Source organism: Lepidochelys olivacea (genome assembly GCF_965140295.1).
Source record: "Lepidochelys olivacea isolate rLepOli2 genome assembly, chromosome: 13".
Lineage (NCBI taxonomy): Eukaryota > Metazoa > Chordata > Testudines > Cheloniidae > Lepidochelys > Lepidochelys olivacea.
Window position 1 is genome coordinate 38,351,103 of NC_140423.1, and position 17,176 is coordinate 38,368,278.

At 58.0% G+C, this 17,176-nt stretch overlaps 1 protein-coding gene across 3 annotated transcripts in view; it reads left to right on the forward strand.

The window, feature by feature from the left end:
• THTPA (thiamine triphosphatase) overlaps window positions 1-17,176 on the forward strand; it is a 48,345-nt gene continuing 31,169 nt past the window's right edge. The window contains exons 1-3 of one of the 3 annotated variants that reach the window (XM_084645569.1): window positions 1-49; window positions 1,031-1,471; window positions 2,568-2,825. In XM_084645569.1, coding sequence (XP_084501695.1) covers window positions 2,707-2,825 — 119 coding nt within the window. In that variant the 5' untranslated portion in view covers window positions 1-49; window positions 1,031-1,471; window positions 2,568-2,706. Of the gene's footprint in view, window positions 50-222; window positions 489-1,030; window positions 1,472-2,567; window positions 2,826-17,176 lie in introns of those variants that run through there. The other 2 variants (XM_084645568.1, XM_084645570.1) reach the window with 2 other exon arrangements.

Below are 17,176 nucleotides of genomic sequence, written 5' to 3' on the forward strand. Positions count from 1 at the left end.
GAGATGGGCACCCGCCAGGCCAGGCAGGGAAAGAGGGAGCGAGAGGGTGGTGAGATGGCATGAGAGTGGAAACGGGAGGGAGGGAGAGCAGAGGAAGTGGGCGGGCTGGCCAGAGCGAAAGAACAAGGCAGGCGGAGAGGAGGGGCTCAGCATCTGCCAGCCCTGATGCCCAGAGTGACGCTGTGCGGGGGGAGGGGCACCAGCTGCCAGGGAGATGCCCCCTCCCCCCACGCTGCGGCATGGCTTGGTGCCACCCAGGGAGGGGGAGGGGGACAGCCCGGCGGGCACCCTCGCGGGGGGAGGTGCCAGCCTTGTGCCCATGGGGATACAGCCCCCCCTCCACGTGCCAGCCCTCAGCCAGCTGGCATTGAGTCAAAGGTGCCGGCTGGTGGGCGCGCGGGGGGCGGGGAGCGGCTGGCACACAGCCCCCAACACAGGCACGGAAAGCGACTGGCATGGAGCACTGGCATTGTCAGAGAAAGAGATGGGTGTGTACAGGGCCGGATCAATAGCATGGGGATGGAGGGGGCGATGGAGAGAAACAGGGAGTGCATGGGGGTGGAGAGATGGGTGTGCACAGGGCCGGATCAATAGCATGGGGATGGAGGGGGCGATGGAGAGAAACAGGGAGTGCATGGGGGTGGAGAGATGGGTGTGCACAGGGCTGGCTGGCTAGACAGAAAAAGGGATGTACAGGGATGGGTAGAGCGATAGACAGAGGGGCGTACAGGGATGGACGGCTAGGTTAGGCAGGTAGCTGGGGGAGAGGGAGTGGGGAGGGACGGAGGGAGGGATGGATGGATACCTATGGAGGGCAGGACAGAGAGAACTGCAGAGGTGCAGGGTTAGTGGGGTGGGGAAGGAGGGATGGAGAAATGGCGGGGGAGTGAGTCTTTCCGTCTCCAGGCCGGGAGGGAGAAAGAGGCTCAGAACCAGCCATTGAGAATTTTCAGCACTTTTAATATTTCCGCTTTTCTCTCTCCTCCGCGTCGCCCACCCCTGGGTACCACTGCCCTTGGCACCCTCCAAGTGGAGCTGCCATTGCCCGGCGAGTGAGCCACCTGCCTGACCCAGTGCTGCCGCAGAGGCAGCGAAGAGAGAAAGAAGGCCGGCCAGGCCCACCAAGGCCCAGCCAGCCACAGTGGGGCACCATGGACAACAGCTGGATAGAGAACCAGGGCTGGAACAGAGAGATGGGGACAGCCCAGAGAGAAGAGAAAGAGCGATCGATCTATCACCATTCACCCTCTCTGTCTGTCTGTCTATCTATCTGTCCATCCCCACCCACCCCTCTCTCTCTCTATCCCCATCCGCCTCTCTCTCTCTCTCTCTATCCCCATCCGCCTCTCTCTCTCTCTCTCATCTCCCACAGAGACTGGCTGAGGAAGAGGAGGAGAAGTCACCGGACGAAGATCTCAACCCCCCTATTGGTCCTGCCACCTGGACACAAAGAGTCTCTTCGTTTCTCACGGTGAGCGTGTGGTGGAGGGAAGGGACGCGTCGGCAATAGCAGAGGTGGGAAAACCAATGGAGGTGTTCAAGAAAAGGGGAGGTCGGGCATCTTCGCAGCCGTGCTTCCTGATTGGCCAAGGGAGTGATGTCCACACCTGTGAAAAGTGAATACCGTGTTTGGATTGGCTGAGGGGATGAGATGACAAAGGGTGTCTTGTCTGTACTACTCTTGAAGGGCCCTTCCCATCCTTTCGTCCACCTTTGGCCACTAGAACAAGCCAAATGGGCTCAGAACTTTCCGATGTTTCCCAGCCGGACAAAGTCATGGCATCCCCCAAACACCAGTTCCAGGCAGCCACTCCATGGGATTCCCCTCCTGCGGGGCACAGTGGCCTTGGAATGGGATGGGGCAGCTGGGATTTCCTGGGAAGCAGAATTTCCCAAGGATTTTCTGTCTGGAATACCAAAAGGATGGGATAAAAATTTGGATTGTCATTTGGATTAGGCAGAAATATTTCCATTGGGTCTTGGTGAAACATTTCCATTAGACATTATCCTTTGGATTATATTATATTATATTGAGATAGAAAGGATAGATTAGATAGAGGGGATGCATGGGGATAGATAGATAGATAGATTAGATAGATATGTAAGGGGATGGATGGCTAGATGAGATGGGTGTAGATGGGGATGGATGGACGGATGGATAGATAACTAGACATGTGTCTGGAAGGATGGATGGATGTGTAAATAGATGTGTGTATGGGAATGGTTGGCTGGCTGGCTGGGTAGATAGATGGGTGTAGATGGAAGGATTACATAGATAGCTGAGGATGGGGCTCAATGGATGGATAGATTAGATGTATGGATGGTATGGAGATGGCTAAATAGAGAGTTTAGATTAGGTGGAGATGTATGGGAATGGATGGATAGATCAATAGATGAGTGTGTATTTTTATATATATATATATATATAGTCTATCTTTTAGAAAGATATCTAATGTAATTCCTTATATATTAAAGTCAAAACAAATTTATTCCAGAGAAGTGTTTCCATGAGGTTTTTTCAATGCTTTGGACACACAAATTTTCAGGGATTTTCTTCTCTCGGGCAGACTCCATCCTTCACTTCGCATCCCGGTCCGGGACCAGAGGAAATTGGGAAAAGCCGGGATTCTCCTTGGAAGGGAAAACATGAGATTCCACCAGCTCCTTTCGGGGTATCAGATTTGGGAGACCTTCGAGTGCATGTAAATGATTTATAAATGCAATGGGACAAAGGCAAGCCACTTTGCAGTCAATGGAAATCTGGGAATCTCCTGCAGGCTGAGGACAGTGGAAGGATCCAAAGAGCAAAAAGATCCCAGCCAGAGGTGAGTGGAAAATGTCCCTTCGCGCACATTGGTTCTGAAAGAGAATAAGCGAAAACTATGGGATGGGCCATGGCTTGGTGCCGGGCATTCCTGGGGGCTGGGATATAGCAGGGGATTGGGGGGAGCAAGGATGTGTCTCAGTGCTGGAGGTTCCCAGGGGCTGGGATATAGCTGGGGGGGACGGGACGGGTCATGTCTTGGTGCCAGGCGTTCCCGGGGGATGGGATATAGCAGGGGGAGCGTCGTGTCTTGGTGCTGGGGGTTTCTGGGGGGATGGGATATAGCGGGGGTGGGTATGGGGATGTGTCTCGGGGGTGGGGGTTCCCGGGGGCTGGGATATAATGGGGGGCATGGCTCTGTGTTAGGGGTTCCCGGGGGCTGGGATATAGTGGGCGGGGGGAAGGGGCTGTGTCTCGGTGCTGGAGGTTGCTAGGGGCTGGGATATAATGGGGGTGGAGGGGCCATGTCTTGGTGCTGGGGGTTCCCGGGGGCTAGGATATAACTGTGGCCCAGGGTTGTATCTCGGAGCTGGGGGTTCCCAGGGGCTGGGATATAGAGGGGGGCTGGGGCCGTATCTCGGTGCTGGGGGTCCCAGGGGCTGGGATATAGAGGGGGGCTGGGGCCGTATCGCAGTGCTGGGGGTCCCAGGGGCTGGGATATAGCAGGGTGCCGGGGCCATATCTCGGTGCTGGGGGTCCCAGGGGCTGGGATATAGCAGGGTGCCGGGGCCGTATCGCAGTGCTGGGGGTCCCAGGGGCTGGGATATAGCAGGGTGCCGGGGCCGTATCTCGGTGCTGGGGGTCCCAGGGGCTGGGATATAGCAGGGTGCCGGGGCCGTATCTCGGTGCTGTGGGTCCCAGGGGCTGGGATATAGAGGGGGGCTGGGGCCGTATCTCGGTGCTGGGGGTCCCAGGGGCTGGGATATAGCAGGGTGCCGGGGCTGTATCTCGGTGCTGGGGGTCCCAGGGGCTGGGATATAATGGCGGGGAGGGAACAGGGCTGTGTATTGATGCTGGGGTTCCCAGGCGCTGGGATATAGCAGGGTGCCGGGGCCGTATCTCGGTGCTGGGGGTCCCAGGGGCTGGGATATAGCAGGGTGCCGGGGCCGTATCTCGGTGCTGGGGGTCCCAGGGGCTGGGATATAGCAGGGTGCCGGGGCCGTATCTCGGTGCTGGGGGTCCCAGGGGCTGGGATATAGCAGGGTGCCGGGGCCGTATCGCGGTGCTGGGGGTCCCAGGGGCTGGGATATAGAGGGGGGCTGGGGCCGTATCGCAGTGCTGGGGGTCCCAGGGGCTGGGATATAGCAGGGTGCCGGGGCCATATCTCGGTGCTGGGGGTCCCAGGGGCTGGGATATAGCAGGGTGCCGGGGCCGTATCTCGGTGCTGGGGGTCCCAGGGGCTGGGATATAGCAGGGTGCCGGGGCCGTATCTCGGTGCTGGGGGTCCCAGGGGCTGGGATATAGCAGGGTGCCGGGGCCGTATCTCGGTGCTGGGGGTCCCAGGGGCTGGGATATAGAGGGGGGCTGGGGCCGTATCTCGGTGCTGGGGGTCCCAGGGGCTGGGATATAGCAGGGTGCCGGGGCCGTATCTCGGTGCTGGGGGTCCCAGGGGCTGGGATATAGAGGGGGGCTGGGGCCGTATCTCGGTGCTGGGGGTCCCAGGGGCTGGGATATAGAGGGGGGCTGGGGCCGTATCGCAGTGCTGGGGGTCCCAGGGGCTGGGATATAGCAGGGTGCCGGGGCCGTATCTCGGTGCTGGGGGTCCCAGGGGCTGGGATATAATGGCGGGGAGGGAACAGGGCTGTGTATTGATGCTGGGGGTCCCAGGCGCTGGGATATAGCAGGGTGCCGGGGCTGTATCTCGGTGCTGGGGGTCCCAGGGGCTGGGATATAGCAGGGTGCCGGGGCCGTATCTCGGTGCTGGGGGTCCCAGGGGCTGGGATATAATGGCGGGGAGGGAACAGGGCTGTGTATTGATGCTGGGGTTCCCAGGTGCTGGGATATAGCAGGGTGCCGGGGCCGTATCTCGGTGCTGGGGGTCCCAGGGGCTGGGATATAGCAGGGTGCCGGGGCCATATCTCGGTGCTGGGGGTCCCAGGGGCTGGGATATAGCAGGGTGCCGGGGCCGTATCTCGGTGCTGGGGGTCCCAGGGGCTGGGATATAGCAGGGTGCCGGGGCCGTATCTCGGTGCTGGGGGTCCCAGGGGCTGGGATATAGCAGGGTGCCGGGGCCGTATCTCGGTGCTGGGGGTCCCAGGGGCTGGGATATAGCAGGGTGCCGGGGCCGTATCTCGGTGCTGGGGGTCCCAGGGGCTGGGATATAGCAGGGTGCCGGGGCTGTATCTCGGTGCTGGGGGTCCCAGGGGCTGGGATATAGCAGGGTGCTGGGGCCGTATCTCGGTGCTGGGGGTCCCAGGGGCTGGGATATAGCAGGGTGCCGGGGCCGTATCTCGGTGCTGGGGGTCCCAGGGGCTGGGATATAGCAGGGTGCCGGGGCCGTATCTCGGTGCTGGGGGTCCCAGGGGCTGGGATATAATGGCGGGGAGGGAACAGGGCTGTGTATTGATGCTGGGGGTCCCAGGCGCTGGGATATAGCAGGGTGCCGGGGCCGTATCTCGGTGCTGGGGGTCCCAGGGGCTGGGATATAGAGGGGGGCTGGGGCCGTATCTCGGTGCTGGGGGTCCCAGGGGCTGGGATATAGCAGGGTGCCGGGGCCGTATCTCGGTGCTGGGGGTCCCAGGGGCTGGGATATAATGGCGGGGAGGGAACAGGGCTGTGTATTGATGCTGGGGTTCCCAGGCGCTGGGATATAGCAGGGTGCCGGGGCCGTATCTCGGTGCTGGGGGTCCCAGGGGCTGGGATATAGCAGGGTGCCGGGGCCGTATCTCGGTGCTGGGGGTCCCAGGGGCTGGGATATAGAGGGGGGCTGGGGGTCCCAGGGGCTGGGATATAGAGGGGGGCTGGGGCCGTATCTCGGTGCTGGGGGTCCCAGGGGCTGGGATATAGCAGGGTGCCGGGGCCGTATCTCGGTGCTGGGGGTCCCAGGGGCTGGGATATAGAGGGGGGCTGGGGCCGTATCTCGGTGCTGGGGGTCCCAGGGGCTGGGATATAGCAGGGTGCCGGGGCCGTATCGCAGTGCTGGGGGTCCCAGGGGCTGGGATATAGCAGGGTGCCGGGGCCGTATCTCGGTGCTGGGGGTCCCAGGGGCTGGGATATAATGGCGGGGAGGGAACAGGGCTGTGTATTGATGCTGGGGGTCCCAGGCGCTGGGATATAGCAGGGTGCCGGGGCCGTATCTCGGTGCTGGGGGTCCCAGGGGCTGGGATATAATGGCGGGGAGGGAACAGGGCTGTGTATTGATGCTGGGGGTCCCAGGCGCTGGGATATAGCCTGGGACAAGTAGCCATGTCTGCGTTTGTGTCTGTTCCTCTCTGTCACAGAGCGTGGGGGAGTCAGGGCCCTGCCCCCCTCTTCCTGGGATTCCCCGGGACTCTCAGCCAGCCAGTAAAATGGGTTTATTGGCCGACAGGAACACAGGCCCAAACAGAGCTTGTAGGTACAACCTCAGTCAGGTCCCTCTGGGGGGCAGGGAGCTTAGACCCCAGCCCTGGGGCTCCCTCCATTTCCCCAGACTGCTCCAAACTGAACCCCCCTCCAGCCGTCTCCCCCCCACCTCCCCCTCATTCCTCCTCCAGCCTTTGTCCAGTTTCCCAGGCAAAGGTGTCACCTGGTCCCAGCCCCTCCTGGCTCAGGTATCGTCCCTCGAGTCAAGTCACCCCTGCTCTCCCATCCCCAATGCCGACAGTCCCGGTAAAACTCCCCTGTGACACCCCCAGGTCAACACTCCCCCTCCCTGCTGCGTCACATCTCTCCCCCCTTCGAGACTGAACTGAGCGGGGTCACGCTGACCCGTGACCTGGGGAAGTTCGGGGCCCCCTCTCCGGGACAGCGCGTCCGCTATCAGGTTGGCCCTTCCCTTCACGTGGACCACGTCCATGTCGTAATCCTGCAGGAGCAGGCTCCATCTCAGGAGTTTGGCGTTGGCTCCTTTCATCTGGTGCAGCCAGGTCAGGGGAGAGTGGTCGGTGTAGATGGTGAAGTGTCGCCCGAAGAGATAGGGCTCTAGTTTCTTGAGGGCCCACACCATGGCCAGGCACTCCTTCTCGATGGCCGCGTAGTGTTGCTCCCGGGGTAGCAACTTCTTGCTCGGGTACACGATGGGGTGTCTCTCCCCCTTTTCATCCTCCTGCATTAACACCGCCCCCAGTCCCGTGTCTGAGGCGTCGGTGAACACCACAAAGGGCTTGTCAAAGTCTGGGTTTGCCAGAACTGGGCCACTGACCAGAGCCTCCTTCAGCGCCTGGAAAGCCTCCTGGCACTGCTCGGTCCAGACCACCTTGTCTGGCTTCCCCTTCTTGCATAGCTCAGCGATGGGGGTGGCGATGAAGCTAAAGTGGGGCACGAACCTTCGATAATATCCTGCCAACCCAATAAAGGCTTGGACCTGCTTTTTGGTGTGGGGAGCGGGCCAGTCTCTGATCACCTCCACCTTGGCTGGTTCCGGCTTTAGGCGGCCGCTCCCCACCCGATGGCCCAGGTAAGATACTTCAGCCATCCCCACCTTCCACTTCTCTGCTTTTACAGTCAGCCCAGCCCCCTGGAGTCGGTCCAGCACTTGTCTAACCTGGGAAACGTGGTCCTCCCAGGTCTGGCTAAAGACACAGATGTCGTCAATATACACCACGGCAAAACTCTCCATCCCCCTCAGTAGCTGGTCCACCAGGCGCTGGAAGGTGGCCGGTGCTCCCTTGAGGCCAAAAGGCAGGGTCAGGAACTCATAGAGCCCCAGAGGGGTGATAAAGGCTGATTTCAGTCGGGCATCTGCATCCAGCGGCACTTGCCAGTAGCCCTTTGTAAGGTCCATGGTGGTAAGGTACCGAGCTCCTCCCAGCTTGTCTAGGAGCTCGTCCGGCCTGGGCATGGGGAAGGCATCAGATACAGTGATGGCATTGAGCTTCCGATAGTCCAAACAGAACCGGACCAACCCATCCTTTTTGGGGACCAGCACCACCGGCGAGGCCCAAGGGCTGGCAGATGGCTGGATCACCCCCAAAGCCAGCATGTCCCGGACCTCTCTTTCCAGGTCCTGAGCAGTTTTCCCTGTGACTCGGAAGGGGGAGCATCTTATCGGCGGGTGCGACCCTGTCTGCACCCGGTGGACAGTCAGATTAGTGCGTCCAGGCTGGTTGGAAAACAGCTGTCGGTACGGATGCAGCACCTCCCTGACCTCAGCATGCTGGGCAGGGGTTAGCTGATCCGAGAGGGGAATTGTTTCCAGGGGGGAACCAGCTCTGGTCCCAGGGAATAGATCTACTAAAGGGTCATCTCCCTGCTCTTCCCACTGTCCACAGACAGCCAACACCACATTCCCCCTGCCATAATATGGCTTCATCATATTCACATGGTACACCCGGCGGTGGTGTGCCCGGTTCGACAGCTCCACCACATAGTTTACCTCATTGAGCTGCTTGACGACCTTGAAAGGGCCCTCCCAGGTGGCCTGTAGTTTGTTCTTTCTCACTGGGATGAGAACCATCACCGGATTCCCGGTGGCATAGGCGCGGGCCCGCGCCGTGCGGTCATACCAGACCTTCTGCTTCCTCTGGGCTCTGGCCAGATTCTCCCTGGCCAGGCCCATGAGTTCAGCCAGTCTCTCTCGGAAGATCAGGACATACTCCACCACTGACTCTCCATCGGGAGTGGCCTTCCCCTCCCACTCGTCTCTCATCAGGTCCAGGGGTCCCCTCACCCTCCTTCCATATAACAGTTCGAAAGGCGAAAATCCGGTAGACTCCTGGGGCACCTCCCTGTATGCGAACAGCAGGTGCGGTAAGTACTTGTCCCAGTCCTGCGGGTGCTGGTTCATAAAGGTTTTCAGCATCATCTTTAGCGTCCCGTTGAACCTCTCCACCAGCCCATTGGACTGGGGGTGATAAGCTGAGGCCCAGTCGTGCCGGACCCCACATTTCTCCCACAAGCACCGGAGCAGGGCCGACATGAAGTTGGAGCCTTGGTCTGTCAAGACTTCCTTGGGGAACCCCACTCGGCTGAAAATGGTCAGGAGCGCATCGGCCACGGTGTCTGCTTCAATGGAAGCTAAGGGCACTGCCTCGGGGTAGCGGGTGGCAAAATCTACCACCACCAGAATGTATTTCTTCCCCGACCGGGTCGTCTTGCTCAGAGGCCCCACGGTGTCCACGGCCACCTTCTGGAAAGGCTCCTCTATGATGGGTGTAACCCTTCTGCCCCTCAAAAGAGTTGGCAGCAACAAGGGCCAGGTTCAATATCTAGGGGATCCATTCCAATAACACAATGCAAACCGGCTCGAGCCTCCACCGAGTGACCTGGGACAAATATATACCACCCCCGCTGGGCGCCTCCAAGAGGCAATACTTCCCCTCTCGCAAGCACAGAGTCTGAGTGTAGCAAAAAGCATTTTAATAACAGAGAGAAACAATGTGACATTATGTTGGGGAAACACCCGCAACAGGATTCATAACACAACCCATGAGCAAAAGACCCACCCCAAGCAAATTGGGGCGTGTCCTTTCCCTTGGGTTCTTGAGTCCAGCAACCCCAAATCACCTTCGCTCCGCCAGCCGCCCCACGAACTCCTTCACTCAGCTCCGCAGCCCACCAGCAGCTCCCACTGTCCTATGAACTGCTCTACCGGCCTGTCCACAAGGCACCCCAGCCCTCTGCAAACTGCTCCACAATAGACCCTCAGGCTCCCCCACTGCTCAACACAACGCTCCGCGATTTCAGCTCTCAGTCAGTTCAGCTCTTTGGTGAATTCAGCTTGTAGTAGGGGAGACTCAGTGCTGGTACCCCATTAGTCCAAAGTGAGCTCAGCAGCCTGTAACTAGACTCCGAATGGAATCAAAATTAGTTCTGAGATTCCACAGTGGAGCGAGGAGGACGTGCAATTAGCATGTAAGGCCCTCACCCAGAGGCCCATGCCACCAAGTATTAATGCTTGTTCTCAGCCTCTCTCCATTCACAGAGTTTTGGAACCCATGACCCTTGCCTAGCGAGTGCTCCTTAGTTGATGGTGAGTCCCTCCATCATAACAAAAGGCCACGTTCAGTTCCCAGCACAGTTCCCGTAATCAGGGTAATGACAATTTATTCTTCCTGCCCCAATAACAGAGACACTGGGGATCCCACAGCAGCCAAAGTGACCATTTGGGCAGCTATGGCCTCATTCTAGGCGGGGTGGGTGTGCCTATGCAAATGAGATCAGCCCCTGAAGTTCTTTTCCACAACTTGCCACACCTCATCACCAGGTGTCAGGGTGGAGCTCATCCTGACACTGCTTACATGGGCAAAGGTCTCAAAGTTGCTTTCCCCTTGTCCCGGGGCCTTCCCCACCCTCTGACAGGGGTCACAGGATCGGCAATACTGCCGGACCGTGGCAAAGACCCCGGGCCAGTAAAAGTCCTGTAGCAACCTCTGCCGGGTGCGCCGGATTCCCTGGTGCCCTGCGAGGGGGATGTCACGGGCCAGGGACAGGAGCTTGCGGCGATACTTCTGGGGGACCACCAGCTGCCTCCTGATCTCACAGGACTCTACTTCCCCTGGGGGAGCCCATTCTCGGTACAGGAACCCCTTCTCCCACAGGAACCTCTCCTGGCAGCCTCTCCTCATGGTCCGTACCACACTGAGGTCGGCCAGGTCCCTGAGCTTCCGCAAGGAGGGATCTTTCCTCAACTTGGCCTGGAACTCAGCGGCTGGGGAAGGGATGGGGCCCGGTTCCCCCTCAGTGGCCGGGTCTGAGGCCACAGCCTCTCTGAGCCGTGCCCCTCGGCCCTCCCTCCCCGCCAGGGGGGTCCTGCGCCTCCGGTGTGGTACCCTCCGCAAGGTCAGGGCGCAGTGCCCCTCGCCGGCTCTGGCTACTGATCACAACCAGGGCAGTCTGGGGGTTGCTTGGCCAGTTCTCTAGGTCCCCCCCATGAAAACCTCAGTGGGCAAAGGGTCGTGCACCCCCACATCCTTGGGGCCCTCCTTGGCCCCCCATTTCAGATGTACCCTTGCCACGGGCACCTTAAATGGGGTCCCGCCCACCCCTGTCAGGGTCAGGTAGGTGTTGGGCACCACCCGATCTGGGGCCACCACCTCGGGCTGGGCCAGCGTCACCTCCGTGCCTGTATCCCAGTATCCATTGACCTTCCTCCCATCCACTGCCAGGGGAACAAGGCACTCTCTCTGGACGGACAACCCTGCGCCGCCGCCCCCCCCTTAAACCGAGCACCCTGAGTCCGGAGCATCCAGCCCCCAAGAGGAGCTGGTCTGGGAAACTCCTCCCTCTTGAGCAGGTGGTAAGCTGTCAGCCCCCCTTGCCTGGGAAGCCTGCCCCTCCTCCAGCTGGGTCCCTGCCCAGTTAACCCTGTGTGGGTTTGGTCTGCTCAGTCTGTCCTTGAGCTTGGGGCACTGGGTCTGTATGTGGCCTCTCTGGCCACAGTAATAGCAGCTCATGTCTCGTTGGTCCCCTCAAGCCGGTCGGTTGGTCCTGACGCCGGATGTTCCCCTTGGGAGGGAGTTTTCCATATTCCCCATTGGAAGGTCCCAGGATGACTCTCTCTTGGCATCGTGGCAGTGGTGGGCCTGTTCCTTTGGGACTCCTCCCTGCCACCCCCTGACCAGCTCTTCACAAACTCGTCGGCAAGCTGCCCTGCGCATTGCGGGTTCTCTGGCTTTTGTCCACCAACCATAGCCTCAGGTCGGATGGGCACTATTCATACAGTTGCTCCAGTACGATCAGGTTAAGCAGGTCCCTCTTCATCTGGGCCTCATCTGACCACTTGTGGGCATATCCCTGCATTCGGAGGATCGGTTCTAGATATGTGACCTCAGGGGTTTTACGTTGACTCTGGAACCTTTCCCAGTACATCTTGGGAGTCAGCCCAAACTCGTGGAGCAGGGCCTTTTTGAATAGTTCGTAGGCCTCTGCCTCCGCCCCTTCCATTCGTCTGTACATCGCCACGGCTTTGGGGTCCAGTAAGGGGGTGAGAAACCGGAGTCTGTCTGCCGGGTCAACCCTGTGCAGATCGCAGACCTTCTCAAAGGCATTCAGGAAGTCATCTATGTCCTCCCCTTCCTCACGCTGGGCCAGGAAGCACTTATCAAATCTCCACGCAGTCCTGGGTCCCCCCTCACTCACCGCAGCCGGGGCCCCGCTGCTCCTCAGCCTGGCCAACTCCAGCTCATGCTGACCCTGTTCCTCGCCATCCTCCCGCACCTTCTCCTGATCTTCCAACTCTTTCAGTTATAGCTCTCTCTCCCATTCCAGCTGCCTCAGCTCCAGGGGTGGTTGCAGGGGTCACAGTACCCTCCATATTCACGGGGTTCCTCCCAGCCCCTCCCCTAGGCATAGGATGCCCTCTGCAGCCTTCTGACCGCTCCCAGCTGGGACAGATCCTGGTGCCCGCGCTGCATCTGCCGGGCTGCTTCCCTCAGAGGCAGGGATCGGTTCATCCGAGCGATCCTCCTCCTCCAGCTGGGCAATCAGCTGTTCTTTGGTGAGCCACCCAATGCGCGGCCCCCTCTGCCTGCACAGCTCCACCAGGTCACTCTTAAGGCACTTATTATACATCTTCCATCTGGTCACTCACAGGCCTGTGCGCTCGCAGCTCCCCACGGTCTCCAGGGAGAACCCCTAGTGTGCCAGCCCTTCTCCAGGTCACCACCTCTCTCCCAGGATCGAGCCGCAGACTCCTCCACCCCTGGGACCACTCGCTGCAGTCCCGAGGGGGACCCCGTTACTGCGACAGTCCTTCTTGCTGGTCTCATACTCCCAGGGGTTAAGCACAGCTCCTCTGCCCCCCAAAACTGCTCCTCTCTGAATCTTCAGCACCCCTGGTCCCCGTCAATCCCCCTTCGTTTTACTGCTCCCCAGTCACTTACTGCAGGAAGCGCTGCCCACAGGGTGCAGTCGATCCCACCACTGCCACCAGTTGTGGGGGGGAGTCAGGGCCCTGCACCCCCCTCTTCCTGCTATTCCCTGTGACTCTCAGCCAGCCAGTAAAATGGGTTTATTAGCCGACAGGAACACAGTCCCAAACAGAGCTTGTAGGTACAACCAGGACCCCTCAGTCAGGTCCCTCTGGGGGGCAGGGAGCTTAGACCCCAGCCCTGGGGCTCCGTCCATTTCCCCAGACTGCTCCAAACTGAAACCCCTTCCAGCCGTCTCCCCCCGGGTCCTCCTCCAGCCTTTGTCCAATTTCCCAGGCAAAGGTGTCACCTGGCCCCAGCCCCTCCTGGCTCAGATTACGGGCTCATGTATCATCCCTCATGTCACCCCCTGCTCTCCCATCTCCAGTGCTGACAGTCCCAGTAGAACGCCCTGCGACACCCCCAGGTCAATCCGCCCCGCTCCCTGCTGCCTCACAATCTCGGGTATTCATCCATAATTCTCCCATGTATCACGTCACGCCCAGCATGGATATTGACCGGTTTCCAGCCCAAGCCAGGTCCTTGTCCCATCCCGCCTTCCCCCGTCTTTCCCCTGACCCGGGATAGAGCCACTGGTCCAGTCTGCACAGAGCTGGTGCGCTATGAAAACCACGGACACAAAACCAATCTGCGAATTTGTGGCAAAGTCTCCAGATACCTTTTGTCAACCTCCCACCTCAAAAACAATCCAAGGGAAATCGTGGCATTTTCTCCCACCGGGTCCCAGCATTTTGGCGTTTCGGTTTTGAACGACTTTTTCTCTCCCTGTCCCCTTAGTTCCATTCCAATCACCAATGAACAGGCCCGATTGGATGCAAATGGTCACAACTGATGCCAAACCTTTCAATTGTGTCCAAAAACCGCACCGTCTTGTGCCACCCGAACTCAACTTCTTTTGACTTTTCGACTCATCGAAAGGTTTGAAACAATTCATTTTCACGTCCACCCAAAATGAAGATTTTCTTCAATTTTTCCAAATTGCCACCTGGACGATGTGTTTTCCACCCGTCTTTCCCTTCGTGCCCCAAATCCTGCCCCTTCCCTTCACCCTGAGAGTTTCCACTTCCATCATCTCTATTTTTTCCATAATTTTCCCTTCTTTGAACCTCTCCCCATCTCTTTTCTCCTCCTCCCCAAAGACAGGTCCTTCTTCCCCTCCTTTGGCAAAAGATCCAATTGTTTCGGGTGGGAATTCCAGCGAAGAGGAGAACAAGAAAGGCAGGGCAAGAGAATGAGCATCATGATCATTGGTGAGGCCTCATCTGGAGTACTGTGTCCAGTTTTGGGCCCCACACTTCAAGAAGGATGTGGATAAATTGGAGAGAGTCCAGCGAAGGGCAACAAAAATGATTAGGGGACTGGAACACATGAGTTATGAGGAGAGGCTGAGGGAGCTGGGATTGTTTAGCCTGCAGAAGAGAAGAATGAGGGGGGATTTGATAGCTGCTTTCAACTACCTGAAAGGGGGTTCCAAAGAGGATGGCTCTAGACTGTTCTCAATGGTAGCAGATGACAGAACGAGGAGTAATGGTCTCAAGTTGCAGTGGGGGAGGTTTAGATTGGATATTAGGAAAAACTTTTTCACTAAGAGGGTGGTGAAACACTGGAATGCGTTACCTAGGGAGGTGGTAGAATCTCCTTCCTTAGAGGTTTTTAAGGTCAGGCTTGACAAAGCCCTGGCTGGGATGATTTAACTGGGAATTGGTCCTGCTTTGAGCAGGGGGTTGGACTAGATGACCTTCTGGGGTCCCTTCCAACCCTGATATTCTATGATTCTATGATCTGTCTGTTTCTGGGGCACCTGGCACCGGCCGCTGCCGGTAGACAGGACACTGGGCTAGATGGACCTTTGCTCTGACCCAGTATCTTATGTTCTTCTCACATTGGGGTCGTTTCGTGGTTAATAACCCCAGGCCCCATAAAGGTGAATCCTTTCTGCCCAGCCATGGCACCAGTTGGGCTTCAAGATATTTCACCTGGGGTGTAAAATTGATTGAGCTCTCAGGAGATTCTTGGGTATCACAATTCCCATCAACGGTGGGGTATCCGGGTCGACCAATGGTACATACCGAAACAGCTATTACTGTGAGACCTGAGCACCTCACAACCTTTCCCACATTTACTCTCGCAATACCCCTATCAGGTAGTGAACTGTGATTATTAGCAAGAAGGGAAACTGAGACACGGAGCGGTTAAGTGAGTTGACCACGGTCATACAGGGAGTCTGGGGTGGATAAGGGGTTTGAACCCAAGTTTCCTGAGTGCCAGCCTGGTGCTAGATCTGGTGGAAAAATTACCTGATAGAGCAATAATCTTAAATAATCTAGTACTTAGTGTATGTATACATACAGAAATAGATTAAACCTTTTAATATTCTATGCTATATTCAATCATACAGAGCAATGGATGGGAATTGGATTTTCCGTTTATGGGAAATTGCTTAATTAAAAAACAAATGTGAAAAAACGGCAGGAAAACCACAATGTTCACAATTTCCCACTGAACGAAATTGTGAAAAAAAATCACTTTGGGTGGATTGAAATGTTGGGGGCTTTTCCCCGATAAAATCAAAATACCCTGCTTGGCGGGCGAGCTTTTTGAGCGGGTTTAAAGGCACCCCATGGATTTTGTTTTGGAACGTTTTCCCGCCGTCTCAAAACCGCGTCGTGGTTTCTTCCCTCCATGAAGTGTTATCGAAATGGACAGGTCAGTCGAAATCTTTTCATTTCAACAAACGCGGCATTTTTGGCCAACCACCAGTTCTGGGGGGGGGGGGGGGAATTCACCACCCTGCTCCATCCATCACCTGTCATACTGTATAATCCGATATCGGCTATTTATTTCTGGGCCTGAATCGGAAAGTCCGGTTGAACGGAATCACCCCGGTCGACAGGGGATGGTTTTTCACTTATCAAAGCAGAACAACTGGCGAGAGGCGCCAACGGGGGCCGAGGTGGCTGGGTCCAGGCTGTGTTGTGGGGGTGAGTCCTAAGGGGTAGAGCACTGGACTAGAGGCCAGGACTCCTGGGTTCAATTCCGAGCTCTACCATTGGGTGACCTTGCGCCGTAGCTCAGTTTCCCCATCTGTGAAGTGGGAGAGGATGACCCGGCCCCCTTGGGAAAGTGCTTTGAGATCTGCACATCCGGGTTCTTCAGCTCTTTGGTGTTGGTGGGGAGGGAAATGTGGGGTGGATGGGGGAACCTCTCCCCCACACTGTACTCCTCCTGTCTCTTTCGTCTTCTCTTGCCCTCGGGTTAGAAAATGCCAGGTGAGCGCTTTGGGGAAGGGGTTGAGATGATGGGTGGGAGGAAGGGAGGGGGTGGGGCGATAGGCTGGGATGAAGCGGGATGAGGGGGCCAGTGGTGGGAGGGTGAAGTTGTAGGGCAGGAGGGATGGGAGGGGCAGGGGGAGCTTGGGGCCCATATGGGGGCTGCATGATGGGGAATTGGGGGGACCTCCCCCCCCCGGTATTCCCAAGACTATTTCCTGACTGCCCGGGGTGGATGAGGCTAGATTTTGGGGGGGAGAGAGGAAAATAGAGCCAGGGCTCATTTTGGTGGGTCATACCAAAATGGCACCCAACTGGTTCCTCGCCATATGCCAATCCCCACAGGCCCACCTCCTTGTTCACCCCACCTCATTTTTGCCTCATAACCCATGACCGCCAACTCCACTTGCCCCACCCACCTCCTTAACCCCACCCCTTCCTCCATTGACCCCTCCCACCTCCTTAGCCCCACCTCTTCTCTGCAGGGGAGGAGGCGGGTCTGGAGAAGGATGTGGAGTCTTCTTGTGCTCCCCCTCCTCCCATGAGAGGCGGGTCAAAGAGAAAGGGGCGGGGTCAATTTTAGTCACAAAAAAAAAGCAGAACTAAGGGGGGGAGGGGAAACCAGGGAACTGGGAGGGACTAATGGAGGAAGGGGTGGGGCTAATGGAGGAAGAGGTGGGGCCAATGGGGATCGGTGGAGGAAGAGGTTGGGCGAAAGGAGTAGCTCCTAGGAAGCGGGAGGGGCCAATAAGGGGAGGAGTTCAATTAAGGAAGAAGGGGAGGGGCTAAGGAGGAAGAGGTAGGGCCCGATGGGGAAAAGGGTGGGACCAGGGTGAAGAGAGGGGTTGGGGGAGCTCATGGGGAAAGGGGTGGGAAGAACAGGACAAGGGAGGTGGGAAGGACCAATGGCAGAAGGGGCGGGTCTAATTGAGGAGGGGTGGGGCTTATGGCAAAAGAGGTGAGGTCAATGGGAGAACAGGGGCATCTCTGCAGGAGTGGGGAGAGCAGGGAAAGGGGCTGAGGTGGAGGGGCAGAGCTAGGAAAGAAGGGGTGGAGTCAGCCCAGAGGGGGAG